Below are 17,567 nucleotides of genomic sequence, written 5' to 3'. Positions count from 1 at the left end.
TCAACCTTTCTGCATAGGAGAGGTCCTCCAGCTGTCTAATCATCTTAGTGGCCTTCCTCTGGACCCATTCCAAGAGCTTCACATCTTTCTTGTGCTGGGGGCCCCAGGCCTGCACGCAGTATTTGAGGTGGGGTCTCACAAGAGCAGAGTAGAGGGGGACAATCACCTCCCTCTCCCTGCTGGCCACCCCTTTTTTGATGCAGCCCAGGACATAGCTGGCCTTCTGGGCTGCAGGCGCACACTACTGGCTCATGTCCAGCTTCTTGTCCATCAGGACCCCCAAGTCCTTTTCTGCAGGACTGCTCTCAAGTTCTTCTTCTCCCAGTCTATATAAATACCTGGGATTGCTCCAGCCCAAGTGCAACACCTTGCTTTTGGCCTTGTTGAAACTCATCAGGTTCTCATGGGCCCACTTCTCCAGGCTGTCCGCGTCCCTCTGGATGGCATCCCTTCCCTCTATTATATCGACTGCACCGCTCAGCTTGGTGTCATCTGCAAACTTGCTGAGGGTGCACTCGATTCTGTCGTCTATGTCATTGATAAAGATGTTGAAGAGCACCGGTCCCAAGACCGACCCCTGAGGGACACCACTTGTGACCGGCCTCCACCCAGACACAGAACCGTTGACCACAACCCTTTGGCTGCGACCAGCCAACCAATTCTTCATCCACCTAACAGTCCATCCTTCAAATCCATACCTCTCCAATTTAGAGAAGAATGTGGTGAGGGACCATATCAAAGGCTTCGCTCAAGCCCAGGTAGATGATATATCAATTGCCCTTGCTTTGTCCACCGATGCTGTCACTCCATCATAGAAGTGATCTCCACCAGATTGGTTAGGCAAGGTCTGCCTTTGGTGAGGCCATGCTGGCTGTCTCTGATCACCTCTTTATCTCGTGCATGCCTTAACATGTCTTCCAGGAGGATCTGCTCCATGATCTTCCCAGGCACAGAGGTGAGGCTCACTGGCCTGTGGTTCCCCGGGTCTTCCTTTCTCCCTTTCTTAAAAATGGGAGTAATGTTTCTCTTTTTCCAGTCACCAGGGACTTCATCCGACAGCCATGATTTTTCAAATATGATGGAGAGCAGCTCGGCAACCACATCAGCCATCTCTCTCTGCACCCTGGGTTGTATACCATCTGGCCCCATGGACTTATGCACATCCAATTTCCTTAGGCGATCCTGGACTTGTTCCACTGTCACAGTGGGACAGAATCTGCTCCTCTCACCCTCTCCTCGAGGTTCAGGGTCCTGACAGACATAGGAAACTTGACCACCAGTGAAGACTGAGGCAAAGCACTTATTGAGTACCTCAGCTTTTTCCATGTCTGAGGAAGCCAGTTCTCCCATCTCATTTATCAGAGGGGGAACACTCTCCTTGGCCTGTCTCCTCCTGCCTATGTATCTGTAGAACCCCTTCTTGTTATTCTTCACATCCTTTGCCAAGTTCAGCTCCATCTGTGCCTTGGCTTTCCTGATCCCGTCTCTACACATCTGGACGTTGGAGTACATATCCAGAAAAGTCGGAGTATTTTGAGACAGGGCCTAACTTGTCTTACAGAACCGTTGTTGTTAGTGAAGTGCTTCAGGGTAGAGGAGTCCCAGTCTCAGAGAAGGAATGTCCAAAGTGTCTGGCATTTAAGATGGTATAAACTGTTTGCACTTGCTGCAAAAATTATTTATTGATAATAAAATTGATGGAATTTTACAATACTGTTTTTAGATGAGCTTAGCTTCACTTTAATTTGTGATAATGGACTTCTACATTTAAGTTGTACATTAAGGCTATGGTTTATTTGCAGACTTTGAGAGGCAGTGATGTGTTTATTGATGATTGCAAATACTTTATAATAATTGTTCTAAGTTCTTGCCAGTTTGGTCAGATTAAGGACAAAGTGGATTAAATTTGAATATGGGGAAAAAAAAGCAGGAGATTGACAAGGATCTTCCTAAGTGGTGCCTAAAGAAAAGGAAGATGACACTTACCGGCATGATCATTTCCAAACAGAAATATAATAATCATATCATACAATTTTATATTCAGATATTGAACTGTGTGTTACCAAAATTCATGGTGAGACATGCTATTACTGATATTAACAGTTGTCATATCTGTTGTGGCAGTTAGTTTGTTCATGTTTGCATTTAGTTATCACCTGAATGGCTGAACAGTTGTGAGATTGTGTAAAAGAAAAGAGTGAATTGCATTATTAGGGATAACTAACTTAGAAAAAAATCTAGGGAGTCTTGGAAGAAAACTGGAAGGGACAATAGAAGAAAGGAATGTAAGGGAACTTGCATCAGAACAAAAAACGTTGTTCTCAGGCAATTGTTGGCTGATTGGAAAGACTTGCTTGAAATTCAGAGGAAAAATGGGCATGTCCTGAATGACTGTGCCTGGAAGACAATTTAGGAAAACAGTCTTGACATATAAATACCTGAAGAGAACAGAAGAACTTAAACCACCACCTGCATGTAATTTCTTCTAAATGGCACTCCTGTTTCTCCAGAAGGATTATTGTTGCCTAACAGGGCACCTAATTATATTGCAAGAGGAAAGGTAATGCTAAAAATTTTCTTATTGGCAATAATTCTGTGTCACTAATACATTTTATGCAAGTATGGGGTGACCCTCCAACTTCATTACAGAAGGATTGCTTGTCTATTTTAAACATGTATTACTTGGATTATTGGTGCAATGATAGCTGTCTGGGATGCTGTCATGCAGAAGATAATATTTTATCTGAATAATTCCTGTAATTATAAAGTCTGTGAGTAGCCTGTTTTCTTAGCTGAGCATACACTTGAAAGGAGGCTCTAAACGCAGTAAAAACTGGCGTATAAAATTGCTTTGGGGATGAATGACATAACTGTGCAGTTAACTTTATTTTAGTATAGCATGCCAAATCTGAAAACCTTTGTTCAGTTAGGGATGTTGGATGACTGCTAGTTTGTACACGGGCAAGTATGTGGTACCCAGTTTTAACCCAGAGGAAAAACATAATGACTGTACTGTGTTGGTGCTCTTTAAGTGAGGCCTGAGAGAGGTTACTGGTGTTTGACAGCCTTCTGTCTTGAGTCCACCATTTCCCAAACGTGTTGAGTACATTTCTGTGCTACCGTGTTGAGTACATTTCTGTGCTACCGTGTTGAGAAAGCTTTTTGTGCTCATTCAGGTGATTGTTTAATGCATTTATATTAATGACATTTGGGATTGAGTTTAGTAAGAACTGAGTAGCTGTTACTTGATTAATAGGGGTGAGCTCTTTGAGGTTAATAAAGCAATGACCATGAATTTTCCACAGAAAAAGACATTTTTCTCCCCCTTGTGACAAGCAGCTTGGTAAATTAAAAAAAAAAAAAAAAAGGAAAAAAAGCATTTGAATTACTCCACATGTTTAAATGTCTAAATGTCAGTCATTCCATCTGAATTACAAATATTTTAGTCAAAGAAACGCCTGAGCCTGCTCTTGAATTCATTCAATAAATAGACCTCTTTCAGACTGAGAGAATTACAGTGTAAATCCACTAACCCATGCTCCCTTCTGTGCTCAAGTTTAGCAGCAAAGCTGCAGTACACCTCTGCCATGTTGAAGTTCTCTTTCCACAAAATACTCTGAATTTGCCCTAACAGCATGAAGGGATATTGGAAATAAAACAACATTAAAGCCATTCAAATAAATGACCTGAGTATGTTTTATAAAGCAGCTATGTTATGTATCCACTTACTTTTAATACACTGAATTACTCTCACTGGGTATATGAATAATTAACTTGGATTTACTATAGTCCATCTAGAGGCAGTTGTAAAACAGCTGCATGGAGCTGAGTGTACATATTTTTTTTTCCCCCTGTTTCTGCTCTGAATTGGTTTTGGGTTGGGGAGGAGAACTAGTAAAGGACTGTGTACAAGGCAAGGGCTCTGAAAAGCTGATATTTTCAAATAGAAGCTGTCAAAGAGGATGCGTTTGTTTCACTGAACTTAACAACAGTTTATGAAAGCTGTTTTGGTGGAAATTTTAGACACTCAGAATATGCACTCACATTAATGTTATGTTAGAACATAAGAAGTTAGAAATTGAAGTAGACTTGAGAAAAATATTGACTTGACCATCTGGCTAGATTGTATTTATTAGATGACAAATTAAATTAATGGTATGCAGAAATAAACCTTTGAATAGGAAGTGATTGGCAGTGTTCATTTATTTTTTAAAGTCTGCTGTGTTAGTAGCATGCTGGTTATTTAGATCATTTTAAAGAACTGTTTGCTTATTCCACTGATAATTCTATAAGGCTTAGTGAATTTGATTAACAAGTTGTCTTCTGATTCTAGAGTTACTTTTTTAGAGCTGATAATGTCAAAAGTGAGTGAGAAGAACTCAGTTACCAGTGAAGAAATGAATGTGTTCATGAGAATTGCTGACTTCCTTGCAAGCTGTTTCCGAGATAAATGTGAAGCTGTACTCAAGTTAACATCTGCAGCAGATGCAGAAGATGAGGTATGACTAATTAAAGCAAACAAGCAAACAAACACAGAATTGGAATCTGAAGTGGGTTCATTGCCACTAGTACCTAAAATCACGGTTACTTCTTAACCACATTCACAAGTTTTCTTTCTTGGAAAAGCAATGGTAGGATTCACAAGAGAATATGTAAGACAGCAGCCTAATTTTGCTTTTGAGGATGACCAAGGATCTGATACTTTGAGACAGAAACAAATCTACCACAATGTTAAAGGTCTCAAAATTTTAAAAATGTTCAAGTTGTCACATGCTTGGATTTTAGTATCATTATTTATTTACTAGGGATCACTTCTATAGTTCTAGTCTGTCAATTATATTTTATTCAAAGATGTATCAGAACTTAAAATATTTATTTCATAGGTGGAAAGCAGCATCTATTTTTTTTTCTTCCTTAAAATTGGGGTAAAAATTAGGTAAATTCCGTTTAGCAGTACTAAAGTAAGTAAATCTTAGGGCTTTTTTGTTTGTTTGTTTTTGTTAAATAACTGGTGGTCATTTAATATTTCATTCATCAGTAAGCTCCCAAATATTATTTTTGACAATGCATTTGGCTGCTTTTTTGACAGGTGATTTCCAAGTCATTTCAGGACCCAGAACATCAAGTTCTGATCATGGAAAGCTGTTTGTGTGAGTGGCTCAATACAGGGAAGCTGTCTGAAATGTGTGGTGATCCTTCATGGAAGTGAGGGCTTTAGTTACGGACTCTTCCCTGTTTCCCGATGATCTGGGGCTCTTTAGTGGGCCTTGCATGCTTCTAACAAGGTGATACTCCTGGGGCCAGCTTGGGTCCACAGCATCAAGTTGCAGAGCTTGCAGGGTTCTTAGTGGCAGATAGCTCCTGTCTCCTGAGCACACAGACACTTGCCCGAACTCCAGTCCAGTTGGAAGAAATCTATTATTGCTTCAGACTTAATGAACTGGTTCTGCTGAGGATAGCCACAGTGAATTCCCTTTTTCCTCTGACTTTTATAGGTCACAAATGGCTTGTGGGCTGCATTTTGGGAGTATCTGATGCAGAGCTGCGTTCTGGATGGCCTTGTTTTATTTCCTATTTATGAAGTATCCAAGAGTTGCTGGCTACTTGGCACACCATATAGTACAGTAAGGAGGTTTAGGCTATCGAAGGGTAGAAAGATCTTTTCCAATAATCTGGTGTCCTGTTATTCCTTTTACTTTCAACAAGCTGCTTAAAGACCTAACAATGCCTTTGGGAGCACAGAAAACAACTGACACTGTAACTTGCAGTGACCTTATTTGTGTTGTGCTAGGTCATTGTATTCTGAGCAGGCGGTGCCAGTAATATTGGTCTCAGTTCTTGATGTCTTTCATATAGTTTTACATCTTTTCAGCTCAACTGAGGACAAGTTGTTTTTTTAAGACAACTAGCCAGAAAACTCAAAGCCTGAGAAACCAAATACACTTCAGTCAATCATATGCTTAGTTAAACACCAATTCTTGCCAATTAATTATGCTTTGTTTCAGAAGTATAATTAATGTATTTTCATATAATTCAAAAAATACATTTAAAAAAGAAGTTACAGCTAGCTTTTGTCTTGACAGATGAACACTGGCGTGCTGAAATTGCTACTATGCATGTAGTTGGAAGCTTTTATCATTAAAGGAAATTAATCTGTAATAGTTTAATTTGTAGAAACTCTTCTCAACAGCTGTCATAGCTGTAATTTATGATAAAAGTGAAACATATTTATCTTTCTATGCTTTTACATAATCATGCTAGCGCTGTGCTTCCTGATTTTTTCCTAGTTTAAGTAGGTGCAAGATTTTTGCATGTATGTTGAGAAGTGTTATGAAGAGATACCAAAAACCACCTTAGAAGGAGATGATAGCTGGGTGTGAAAGAAAAAGAACACACAGGAGTCTTTCCTTATTTGTCTAAGGAGGACAACTTCCACTTCTCCCACTCTCCCTGAAACTCAACTGACTGCATAGTCTAAGTTACAAAACTTAATCGACTACTTCTGGAAAACGTATCAGCTTCTCAGTAAGAGGAAATATACTGAGACAATTTTATCTTTTTTTATTCATTTTTCTTTTTTTTCCTTTCTAATCCTACGTGGCTGCTTTCCAAGAATTCCGTGGTTTCAGTTCTTGGAAAAAAACTTTTGTTTGTGCCTAGTAGAAGGAGGTCTCTGTCCAACTTGAAGGTGCTAGGACAGCAGTATTGACAATATTACTGTATAACTTTCCCTGCTTGACACTGACTTTTTATCCTTCTCTCATATAAAAATGACATATGATAAGTTGAGCACCACTATTTGGTGGGTAATGTGGGTCATTTAATGACCCCAAAGTAAGTCATAAAGAGTTGAATAAAGGGAGATAAATGTCAAGGATAACTTTTAAGAAGTGTGTGTTATTTGTATATTGTTTATATATATTTATTCATGACACATGCTTGCCGTGGGAAAAGAAAAAAGTTATTAAAACTTTCATACTAAAAGTGATGAAAAATTGCACCAATTTCTCTTTGATTAGGTAAATATTGTAGGTTTTGCCTAAGAGTTAACTTAAAAAGAAAAAAATTGTACATGTAGGGTTTGTCATTTAAAAATGTTTTAGGCAACATCTATGATGTTAAACTAAACTCTGCCTGGACTTCACTTTGTCCCTGAAACCAAGTGCTTTGGTCAGGCAATGTCTGTACTAGTAAGCTGTCTTAGCCTCCAAAACTAGGAGGTCACATTTGAAAACTGTCTTATGGGAATAGTCCTTGACCTGGCCTGACTCCCCAAATGTCATCTCGGTGTCCAGTCCAGTTTAATTTGTTATATGTAGACTCTGCTTTTTTTTTTTTTTTTTCCTAAGGAGCCTCAGGTCTTGTAGCTTCCATCTTAAACCAATGAAAAGCTAATCATATGCTTCTGCAGTGCTTAAACCAATGTTTAAAATAGCTTTTCCATCATAAGCCTGACTTCAACATCAGTTTGGTTTCACTAACTTTCAACTATATTTGTAAAATAAAACCCTTCCCTTGATTTTGAGTTATTTCATCTCTTTTTAAGAAACCCTTTTCTGGATCTCTCTCAAAATGTGTTTATTTAAAAACTTGTCAATCATTTCCTTACTCTTCAGATTATATCCAAGTGAAGATGTCTGTCAGGCTTCAAAATACTTTGTTTTTTCAATAGTATCTTGTTGCTAAGCTTGATAAGAGAGCATCCTACCTTGTTGACTTTCTTTTCTGCAGGAATAGAGGAAAAAGAAACCCGGGGGAAAAATAACCACAGAGATTTGTGGGGTGGGGAGAAAAGGAAAATCCACACCTTAGTCGTAATGTCAGCTGCTACAGAGCTTGTTTTATGTAAGTGCGCAGTGGGGCACACATAGGCAGTAAGGGCTGTTGATTTATAGTTGCCTATTGATACTAGTTTGCATTACAGCTGTGAAGCGCAACTCTTCCCAGAGGGGTTGTGGAGTTTCCCTTTTTGGAGATACTGAAAAGCCATCTGGACATGGTCTTGGGCAACCTGCGTTAGGTGGCCTTGCTTGAGTTACGGGGGGGTTTGGACCAGATAACCTCTAGAGGTTCCTTTCAACCTAAACCAATTTGTGGTTCTGTGATAACTATTTGTTGCTCAAAGACAAGCATTAAGCATATGAGCTGAAAGAGTCTTTTGGTTAAGCTGCTGTCTTGTTACAATGCAAAATGAGATGAAAAATGCAAATATTGGCTTACTTTCTCTGAAATACAGTTGGGGTATTCAATGTTTATGCTAGTACAGTGAACAATTTATTCAAAAACTGTTTTGCTGCTGTTAAAAGCAATTTATTGAATAATTAGGGCAAGATGGATTGTACACCTGTGTGAGGAAGAAAGTAGAAATACGGTTTTAGCATCTGGACTATATAGCCATTTGCTGTCATTCAAAGACTGTTGGAAGGGGCAAAGAATGAATATAATCTTAGTCCTTAATCACTAAATAATGGTGCCAATTATTTAAATTATACTATATTGTTTATTTGGATTCAAAGTATTATGCTATTGGTATGTAAACATCTTTTTATCCTGGATATGAAGAAAAAAAGACATGCAGGAATAATTAATGAAACCTGTGTCTGAACCTTTTTAGGGCTACTTCTAGTTTACATACTGTACCTTCCATAGAATTATCTTGCAGTCGTGATGTGGTTCGTGAGTAATATGCGGTGTTCAAAATTATGCTGTTCAATCCTAAGGTAGTTTCTGTAAGTGCTGGATTGTCATTCTAAGCACGCATCAACTCAGCCCGTGAGAAAAAAATAGTTCTCTGGTTGAATAAATAATACGCAAATAAAATAGTGTGTGTCATACCTAACCAAAGTGCTGCATCTATGATCCCAATCCTGTTTACCCAAGAATAATGTAAATTCTCACAGCCAAAGTTCATTTGACCACAGAACTTTACAGAATTCCTGCGGATAACAAATTAGTGTCTTGCAGACGGTGTTTGTGTCTGTAAAGTGGGACGGTCCTACTGAATAAACTTAAAGAAAACATTTATACAGAAATAATTTTCTCAGCTAGTAATTTTCTGCATTTGGAAGATACTGTGTTTTTGTTTAAAAAAAAATCCCATATTGCTCTCTTTTGTTTTCCCCATGATTTTTTAGGGCACACTTAACACTGTTAGTAGAAAAAGGAATTACTGCAATGTAATACATTATTGTAGAAAGACACCCTTATTTTAGACAAATTTTCTTGGCAGTTGAGAAGACCTGCAAAGAAACTGAGGTGCTGAGAATTCCTGTCCTCTAGTAGATTGTCGTATTTTTATGTTCTTATGTGATCCCTCATAAAACATTTTCAGAAATGTAGTTTTCATCTATAGGAAGCCCTGGTTACAGTTCGACTTCTTGATGTTCTTTGTGAAATGACATCAAACAACGGCCAACTAGAGCATCTACAGGCTTCGCCTGGTTTACTTGAAACAGCAATAGGTAAGTGAAAGCTGCAGAGTTCATTAGCTGTTGCCTGGCTTCAAATCATGTTGCTCAGTAAATGAAAACATGTTTTTTGCAACTGGTGGTAATTACGATTCTGACCTTTTAATAAAATAAATAAATAGGAGATTGAATTAATCTACATTTTCAAATATTTGATTTGTTCTTGGAATTTTTTTGCTGCTCTACTTGCTCTGTTGACCGCTATTACCCAACAAAGCCTTTATTCAACTCTCAGCAATACGCTATTTATACAGTAAGAGTTGTGCAAAAGGACAACTGCTTCCTATGTTCTTCCACTGACTGAATGCGTGTGGAAGAAGTTCCTCAAGAAGAAGAAAAAGGACTTTTCCATGCCTGTTCCATTCTGTTTCCCAAATTCCTGAAATTAAGTACAGTTTGAAAGTTCTTAGCCAAATTTTGTGATTTTGAAAGGTTAGTTTAAAAGAAGCTTTCTTTTGCCAAGAAACAACAAACTTAAGGTTTGTACACATATAAAAGGAAGCCAGGATGGTCCAGAAAGACCCTATATACTCAAGGAGGAAGGGGGATGTGCATATGTATATAAGTCAGTATATGTACGTATACTGACTTGTGCCTTTCTAAATGGTAGCACTTTCTGAGGCTGATATATGGTACCATTTTCTGAATAACTTGTAAAAATTTGATGGATATTAAAGAGAAATGTTAAGTATTTTGCCTTAAAAAATGGCTGAAACAGATATTAATTATGAATATTTTGGGGTAGTCTGTGTCCTTGCTGCAAAAAAAAAAAAAAAAAGCCAAAAAACCAACAGCAACACATCTCTGTTTGATGACAGGTGTATAACTTTGCCGCTTACATTAAGATGACTGAAGTAAGGTATATCTTATGTGTGTGTGTTTTGAGGAAATGCAATATTGTGCATTGTATCATCTGAATGCTTGTATATGTCTTTCTATGCAAAAGAATTTCAAGGAGTTGCAGATCAGTAAGTTTAGCAACCAGTTTAGGCCAGTCTTGCTGTTCTTCCACCTTTTTCTGCGCTGTAGATGCGTTCCTCATTGCATTTTATCTGGACTATAATAAAACTTTGAGTTTTATTGGATTTGTTGTGTTCGTTCTTAAATCTTTTCTTCTGCTTGTCCCCCTTAAGGGAAGGGCAGAAGGTTTGGGAATACCACAGAATTCCTTGTTTGTGTGTGGGAAAATAGCAAGATCATAAGGAAAAAAAGCATGCAAAGTGAGCGTGATGAGAAGTATGCAGAATAATGCTGATTTTTCTGAATTTAAAAAAAACAAGCGAATTTCCATGAAAGAAGATTGAGTTATCAGCTACTTTCCAATGACATTATTTAGGGGCTACTACTCTTTGATTGTTTCCTTCTTTCCAAGGGTCAGGAGATCTTGGTTTTCCTAGTTCAAAAATTGGAACAAATATAAGTGCTAACTCTCATATGGGAGGCCACAATAGGGCCACTAGGCCCTATTACAGCTTTATATTTAAAAATACCAGAGACTTAGTTAACTCCAGATCAGCACAGAGATTCTTTTTTCTTCTAGGTTCAGACATTTGTGAATGAAATAATCCTATGAGGACTTAGAAAGTTTCTTCTAATTTAAGTCCAGGAAATCTAGTGTACATTCTGCTATGGATGTTGTCATATTTGGAGCAGAAAGAGCATAGGGTTTAATTACTAAATTGATCAGTGATATAACCTGTTTTTGCTACATTTTTATTGTTCCAATGAAGTTGCCTGAAGCATCAATTTGTCATTCAGTTGTCTGAGGGACAGTGGCATGTTGGGCCACCTGTTAGTATTGCAGGTTGCTTTAAAGGAAAAGTACTTCTTAATTTTTAAATATTGGTACAGCCTTTAGTGAATTCACTTCTCAGCTGTATGAATTCTCAGATGTTCATATGATTTCAACTTTTCTTCATGGTCTGGTCTTTGTAGAATGTTGTTTTCACAGATTATGAAACGTACTATATGAGTTTCACTTCTTCCTGGTTTCTCTTCTGACCATCTCAGGAAAAAAAAAAAATCCTAGTTGCTCTAAACTAGCATTTACCATGCATATAAATTACTATTTCCCAGTTGACAGAATTATGACATTCAGTGTTTTATCATGATGCATCAAGGTGCTAGATGTACTGGAAATCCTTTCTCATCCTACAGAGCTGGAACAGGCTGGAGAAGAAAGAAAAAAGTTATTCTATAAGTTTTGTTGATGTGAGAAGTTTGAACTAAAACAAGTTTTCTAGAAAATGACTTTTTTAAACCAAGAAGCAGATTGCATTTATGATGCCAGAATTATCAACAGCCCACAAGTTGTGACTGTGCAAATAAAGATGGTTGGAACCAGCCTTCAGCCTTCATGTGTAAACTATGTAAGTGTGTGAAAGGGATTCCAGAATACCTTCTGACCTTGGGGACGGCCTTGTATGGTATATACTGACACAAATTAAGAAATATAAATTAAGGAAACTTGTGAAGTTCTTTTGATATATTCCTAGATGTATGAAATCATGTTGACTTTCTTGAGTGAAACAATTAAGAAATGGTAGTAAAGCTCTTTGCAAAGTAATACTAATTTTCATTTGGTAATGAAATAAAATGTTCTTGTTTTCTGTAGATATCCTGAGATTAACTCATCTTGCTGGGAAACAGGCTGTAAATATTTTCACTGCTACACATGCAATGACAGGGCAAGAAGAAATTTCACATCCAGCTGTGGGTTTTAAATCTCATCTCATTCGTTTGATTGGAAATTTGTGTTACAAAAGTAAGGGAAACCAAGACAAGGTAAGTTTATGCTTTTTTCTCACAAAACCCTCACATGTGAACAGATGTCTACATTAATCCACGACTTTAATTACTGATTAAAAGATACTGTTGTTCTACAAATAGAGGTTAAAACTAGGTTTGTAAAAGAGGTGATTTTTTTGGAGTGTACTTGAAGTACTGTAACAGGTATGTTAACTTTTTAACAGCGGTATAATGTGTGCCTGTCTACACTTTGCATCAGTCCTGTAGACTGCAAGTCAGTACCTGATTCCTTTATTGTTTTCATATTTGCATGTTGTTTAAAATGTCTGAGACTAAACTTCAACCTCACTTTGAAGGAAAATAGGTGGCAATTATTGCACAAACTTAATTTTAATCTTTAAATTAGTCCCTATTGATTTTTTATTTCCCTTTAATTTTTCATGCCCTTTAAAAAATGTAGGTCTGCTTCCTTCAAATCACTTTGATCCCTTTATCTTTGGAATTCCTTTATGGAAAATCAGTTTTGCTTTCCAGTGAGGAAAAAAAGGGGAATAGCAGAATGTTCTTAACTATGAAACTTTTTCCTCCAAGATTTGTTAGACTAATTTAATTTCAGCAGGAAATGCAGTAATTAAAAAATGTTGTCTTATGGTTCATCTGAGCACTTAAGAAAATCAAACAGGTTGCTGTGTACAGGGAAATATGTACACAGTTCCCTTTATTTCATTATTTTATTAATTTGAATCAAAGTTTTCACCTGCTCTCAAAGAAGCAGTTTTTAGGCTAGAAAATGAAAAGCATACAAGAGAGACTGTATCAAAGAATGAGTAGAGAAGATAATGGAGTACTTTTACTTCCCTCTTATGGTGCTTAAATGAGGCCCATGTCAGCAAGTACTAAAAATACAATAATTAATACTGGTTACTCTGCAGGAAGTTGCATATGATGAGATACTGAGTCTAATTCTGTGTTACCAAGGAGCTATCAAGATAGTGAGTACTGAAAAATCAATCTGCTAGAAGCTTGTTTCATAAATATTTTCTTTGTGATTTCTTCATTTTACAGAGGTGGTGCTTTGTTTTGTACTGATGCCATCAAATCTGTTTTCAACTGCTGCAGTGTCTACCAAGATAGACATTTATAATCAGCAGTAGGGCATTTTCATGGTGTATGACAGACAGCTCCAGTTTAGTCTTTTTATTTTTTCCTAGAGGATGGAAAGATGGAAAATCTGATAAATGCTAGCCTGTTTCACATGTGATAATAATACAGGCATATGGATGAGAAATATGGTGATGATGATCCCTTTTCCCATTCATGTTTCCATACAGAATAAAGAATTTGAATATTCTGAAAAATTATTAATCCTCTTATATGCTCTTGTTTAGCTCTGTCTCTGACCCTTTATGATGTAATAGGTGTTTAAGTAAATGAAATGTGTTTTTGTGGAATACCTTATGATATTGGGGGTGGGAGGTGGAGCTTGCTTTCATTTTGAAAGTGATGATTCTACTACTTATGTTCATTTTTGCTGGCATTTTCAAAGGCCCCTGGAGCAATTAGGCATGCAGACAGTGATTTCAGTGGAAGATGGATATTAACTTGCCTTAAACTGCTTGCAAATATTATTGCTTTATGCTGTCATGAAAATTACTTAGATTCTTGTGTGTGATATCATGGAATGCTATTTGAGTGCTGTTGAAACTTTAGAAATGCCAACAGTATGATAACACGTGTATACCTTCAGCATATCTCATGCATTTTAAATTTCTTCTAATAAATGCACTTGTCATTGTTAAGGCAGTGTCCATACATAAACACGTGCTTGTGAAGATGAGGCAAATAGCCCCCATCTCACTGCAGAAATAAGAAAACTGCAGTTTTGAGACGTGAATGAATTTTTCAAAGTGATGCATGTGTCATACCTAGAACTGAATGGAAATAAGTTGGTTCCTGAGTTCCTAAGTCTCTCTTCAGACTCCCTCTTCAGAATAATATCTCACAGTGTAGGTCTTACTTTTATATACGGTACTGCATCTACAGAGCAAAAGTAACATAAAATGCAAGGTGGGTTGTGTTTTATATAACAAACCAAGTATCTTATTAACGTGGCTGAGACCTTGGGCTGTACCATTGGCTGTTGCTTTTGCGTGACTTACTGTGGCACAAGCTGGGAAGTGACTTCCTCTTCAGTCAGTTTTGCTGTTTGCCTGACATGAGACGATCACATGTGGCTTATGAGAAACTGTTAAACAGAACTGTTAATATCCTGACTCTCTTTAACGAGCTGAGGCTTTCACACTTGTTTTATCTAATATTTCTCTGTAACTTTCAGTCCCAGTAGACCTCTTTTCCCAGTAACAATAATAAAGCATTAATAAATGCAGTAATCACACCCTTAATAATAAAAGCACTAATATAATAGGAGCTATATGTGTTTTAAACAGTGTAACCTTAGTGATCCATGCATGGCATTGGCCTGCCTGACTTGTTCTGAAAATATAAGTAGCTCCCAATGACTCTGGGCTCAAACGGTGGGTTGGACTAAGCCGTCTGAGTGGACAGAGTTGCATTACTGTTTCTGGGGCATCTTCAAGAGCCAAGTGATAACCTGCATGTTCTCCGGGAAGTGGGTCTTGAGCCAGCCTACACCTCATGCAGTGTGTGTCCTGAAGCATGACGGTGCAGTCCTACTGCATGGAGAACTAGTGACAGTTCTGTTGCTTTAAAACAGAGAGTGCCAGTAGTGGGAGGATAATTACTCTGCAAATGCTTCTTCTCTGTCTCCGTTTGTGGTCTCCACGTGCTGTAAGAACAATAGTTGCAGGGTCTTAGTGTACTGTTTTGGCAGTTGTGAAAAATCTTGTAATACTTTGGAACAGCAAAATATCTTACCAGTGCTTTATTACTTGTTCATTTTGTTTTAAAGTTATTTGTTTTTATAATGCATTCTTTAGCTTCTATTCTGTTAGAATTAGGAATGCATTCCTTACAACTTTCTTCCTCATAGTTTTACTTACGCTATTGTGACAAGTTCTGAAGATATAAGGGAGTGGACAGAAATTCAAGCTGTAAACTGAGATGCAGTTATAAAAATTGGTCTTGCCAAGCTTACTGCCCACTTCCATGTTTTGTTAGGCTGGATGGTTTGATATTTGTAAGAAAAGTGTTTGATAACGTTCAGTATGGACTGATACAAGTTGGGTACATTCTGTCAGCAGTACATTCTGGCATCTCTAACATGCCTTACAGAAAAAAGGATTGTCATTGCATGGTTTTTACTGAGTGCTGTCATAATTAAGAATAAGCAACCAGTAATATTTGAGGTAACTCTTTATAAGGTATGATTATTTCCTTTTTTTCTTTTACTGAACAGTCCTGAATTGCAGACGTATTTCCAGGAAGAGGAGAGAAGAACAAATAAAGTGGTTGTATGCAAGATACCAATTGTCGAGCTAATTGCATGTTGAACTTGCAAAGATCCTGCACTGGGTGTGCAGTTCTGTGCTTTCTGTGCTTCGCTGTAGGAGGAAAAGCTGTCAAGTTATTGTCATACATGTGGCTGTGGTGGTTTTACTCAGGTGGGCAGCCGAGCTCCACCACAACCGCTCTCTCACTCCCCCTCCTCAAAGAGGAATGGGGAGAAAATATGACGAAAAGGGCTCAAGGGTTGAGATAAGGACAGGGAGGTCGCACAGTAATTATCGTGACGGGCAAAACAGACTCAGCATAGGGAGACAGTAAAATTTACTTCCTGTTACTATCAAGCTAGAGAAGCGAGAAACAAAGGAAAGAAACCAAAAGCACCTTCCCCCCCATCCACCCTCTTCCACCTCCTTCCCCCGAGCGGCGCAGGGGAACAGGGGAATGGGGGTTATGGTCAGTCTATAGAGCTTCTCCGCTGCTCCTTCTTGGTCACTCTTGTCCCCTGTGCTGTGGGGTCCCTCCCATGGGATGCTGTCCTTGCTGAACTGATCCGGCGTGGGCTGCCCACAGGCAGCAGCTCTTCAAGAACTGCTCCAGATATGGGTCCGTACCATGGGGTCCATCCCTCAGAAGCAAACTGCTCCAACCCGGATCCCCCACTGGCAGCAGCTCCTGCCAGGTCACCTGCTCCTGCGTGGGCTCCTCTCCACAGGCTACAGGTCCGGCCCGGAATCTGCTCTGGCAGGGGTCTTCCACAGGCTGCAGCCTCCGTCGGTGCAGGTCCACCTGCTCCACCGTGGTCTCTTCCATGGGCTGCAGTGTGGAACCCTGCTCCACCGTGGTACTCCATGGGCTGCAGGGGGACAACCTGCTTCACCATGGTCCTCACCACAGGCCGCAGGGAACTTCTGCTCCAGCGCCTGGAGCACCTCTCCCCCTCCTTCTTCACTGACCTTGGTGCCTGCGAGGCTGTTCCTCACTCCTCTCACTCTCCCAGCTGCTGTGTGGCGCAGCGTTTTTTTTGTTTTTTTTTTTTTTTTCCCTGTCTTAAATATGCTCTCACAGAGGTGCAAAACAACATCACTTATTGGCTCAGCTCTGGCCAGCAGTGGGGCCCTTACCAAACATGGGGCAACTTCTAGATCTTTCTCACAAAAAAACACCGCTATGGCCCCCTGCTACCAAAACCTTGCCACGTAAACCCACTACAGTGCTTCTTTCACAAAGATGCATTTAATTAAATATATAGGAAGGAAGGAGGTGAACTCTCAGGCTGACCAAGGAGTGGAGTTTTGGCTGGTGGTTGATGAATGAAGCTGTCAAAAGGAAAAGTGAAAATTCATTTGTTTTGCCTTCTGAGCACCTCAGTGTTGCCATGTGGACATAATCTGTGCTGTTTACTCGGAGGGATGCCTTAGGCATTTATTTTCAGATGACTAATTTTGTTCCCTATTGTGATACTGCTCTGAACAACCTTATTAACTTTCCCTAAAGTGTTGTTTATATTGTTAGATGTTTATGCAGTATGACTTGTTTAATATAACTGATTTCATTTAGTAGTAAATGTCATCAGTTCTTGAATAATGAACAGAATAATGTAGACATTACTCTACATTGTTTCCTTCCTCTTCCCTCTTCCCTCTTCCCTCCTTCCTCCTTCTTCTTTTATAAAAGGAGAGGAATTGCCTAGACTTCAATCACATAACCTTGCTGGAGTTAGTAAATAGGGAACTGAAAAGAAGTAGAAGGATTAACAAAGTTTAATTGCCATCTTTATTCACTCTTCAACTCTAGTTCACTGTTACATCTGAGATCAAACGGGGGAATCTGAATCGCCTAGGGTTTCTGTCCAGTGAAAACCGTCACTGAGGGATGCAAAGTTGTCTGGAATAAACTAAATGTGAGACAGGGGCTGTGTTCATTGCA

At 38.7% G+C, this 17,567-nt stretch overlaps 1 protein-coding gene across 6 annotated transcripts in view; it reads left to right on the top strand.

Moving 5' to 3' along the window:
* ATXN10 (ataxin 10) overlaps positions 1 to 17,567 on the top strand; it is a 124,949-nt gene that overhangs the window by 60,767 nt on the left and 46,615 nt on the right. For 4 of the 6 annotated variants that reach the window (XM_048046886.2, XM_048046884.2, XM_048046885.2 and 1 more), the window contains 4 exons: positions 4,334 to 4,499; positions 5,496 to 5,624; positions 9,353 to 9,461; positions 12,082 to 12,251. In XM_048046886.2, coding sequence (XP_047902843.1) covers positions 4,334 to 4,499; positions 5,496 to 5,624; positions 9,353 to 9,461; positions 12,082 to 12,251 — 574 coding nt within the window. The remainder of the gene's footprint in view (positions 1 to 4,333; positions 4,500 to 5,495; positions 5,625 to 9,352; positions 9,462 to 12,081; positions 12,252 to 17,567) is intronic. The other 2 variants (XM_048046887.2, XM_048046888.2) reach the window with 1 other exon arrangement.

This window comes from Anser cygnoides, chromosome 1 (assembly GCF_040182565.1).
Source record: "Anser cygnoides isolate HZ-2024a breed goose chromosome 1, Taihu_goose_T2T_genome, whole genome shotgun sequence".
Taxonomy (NCBI): domain Eukaryota; kingdom Metazoa; phylum Chordata; class Aves; order Anseriformes; family Anatidae; genus Anser; species Anser cygnoides.
Note: the sequence above shows the minus strand (reverse complement) of the source record. Positions and strands in the feature narration are given on the sequence as shown.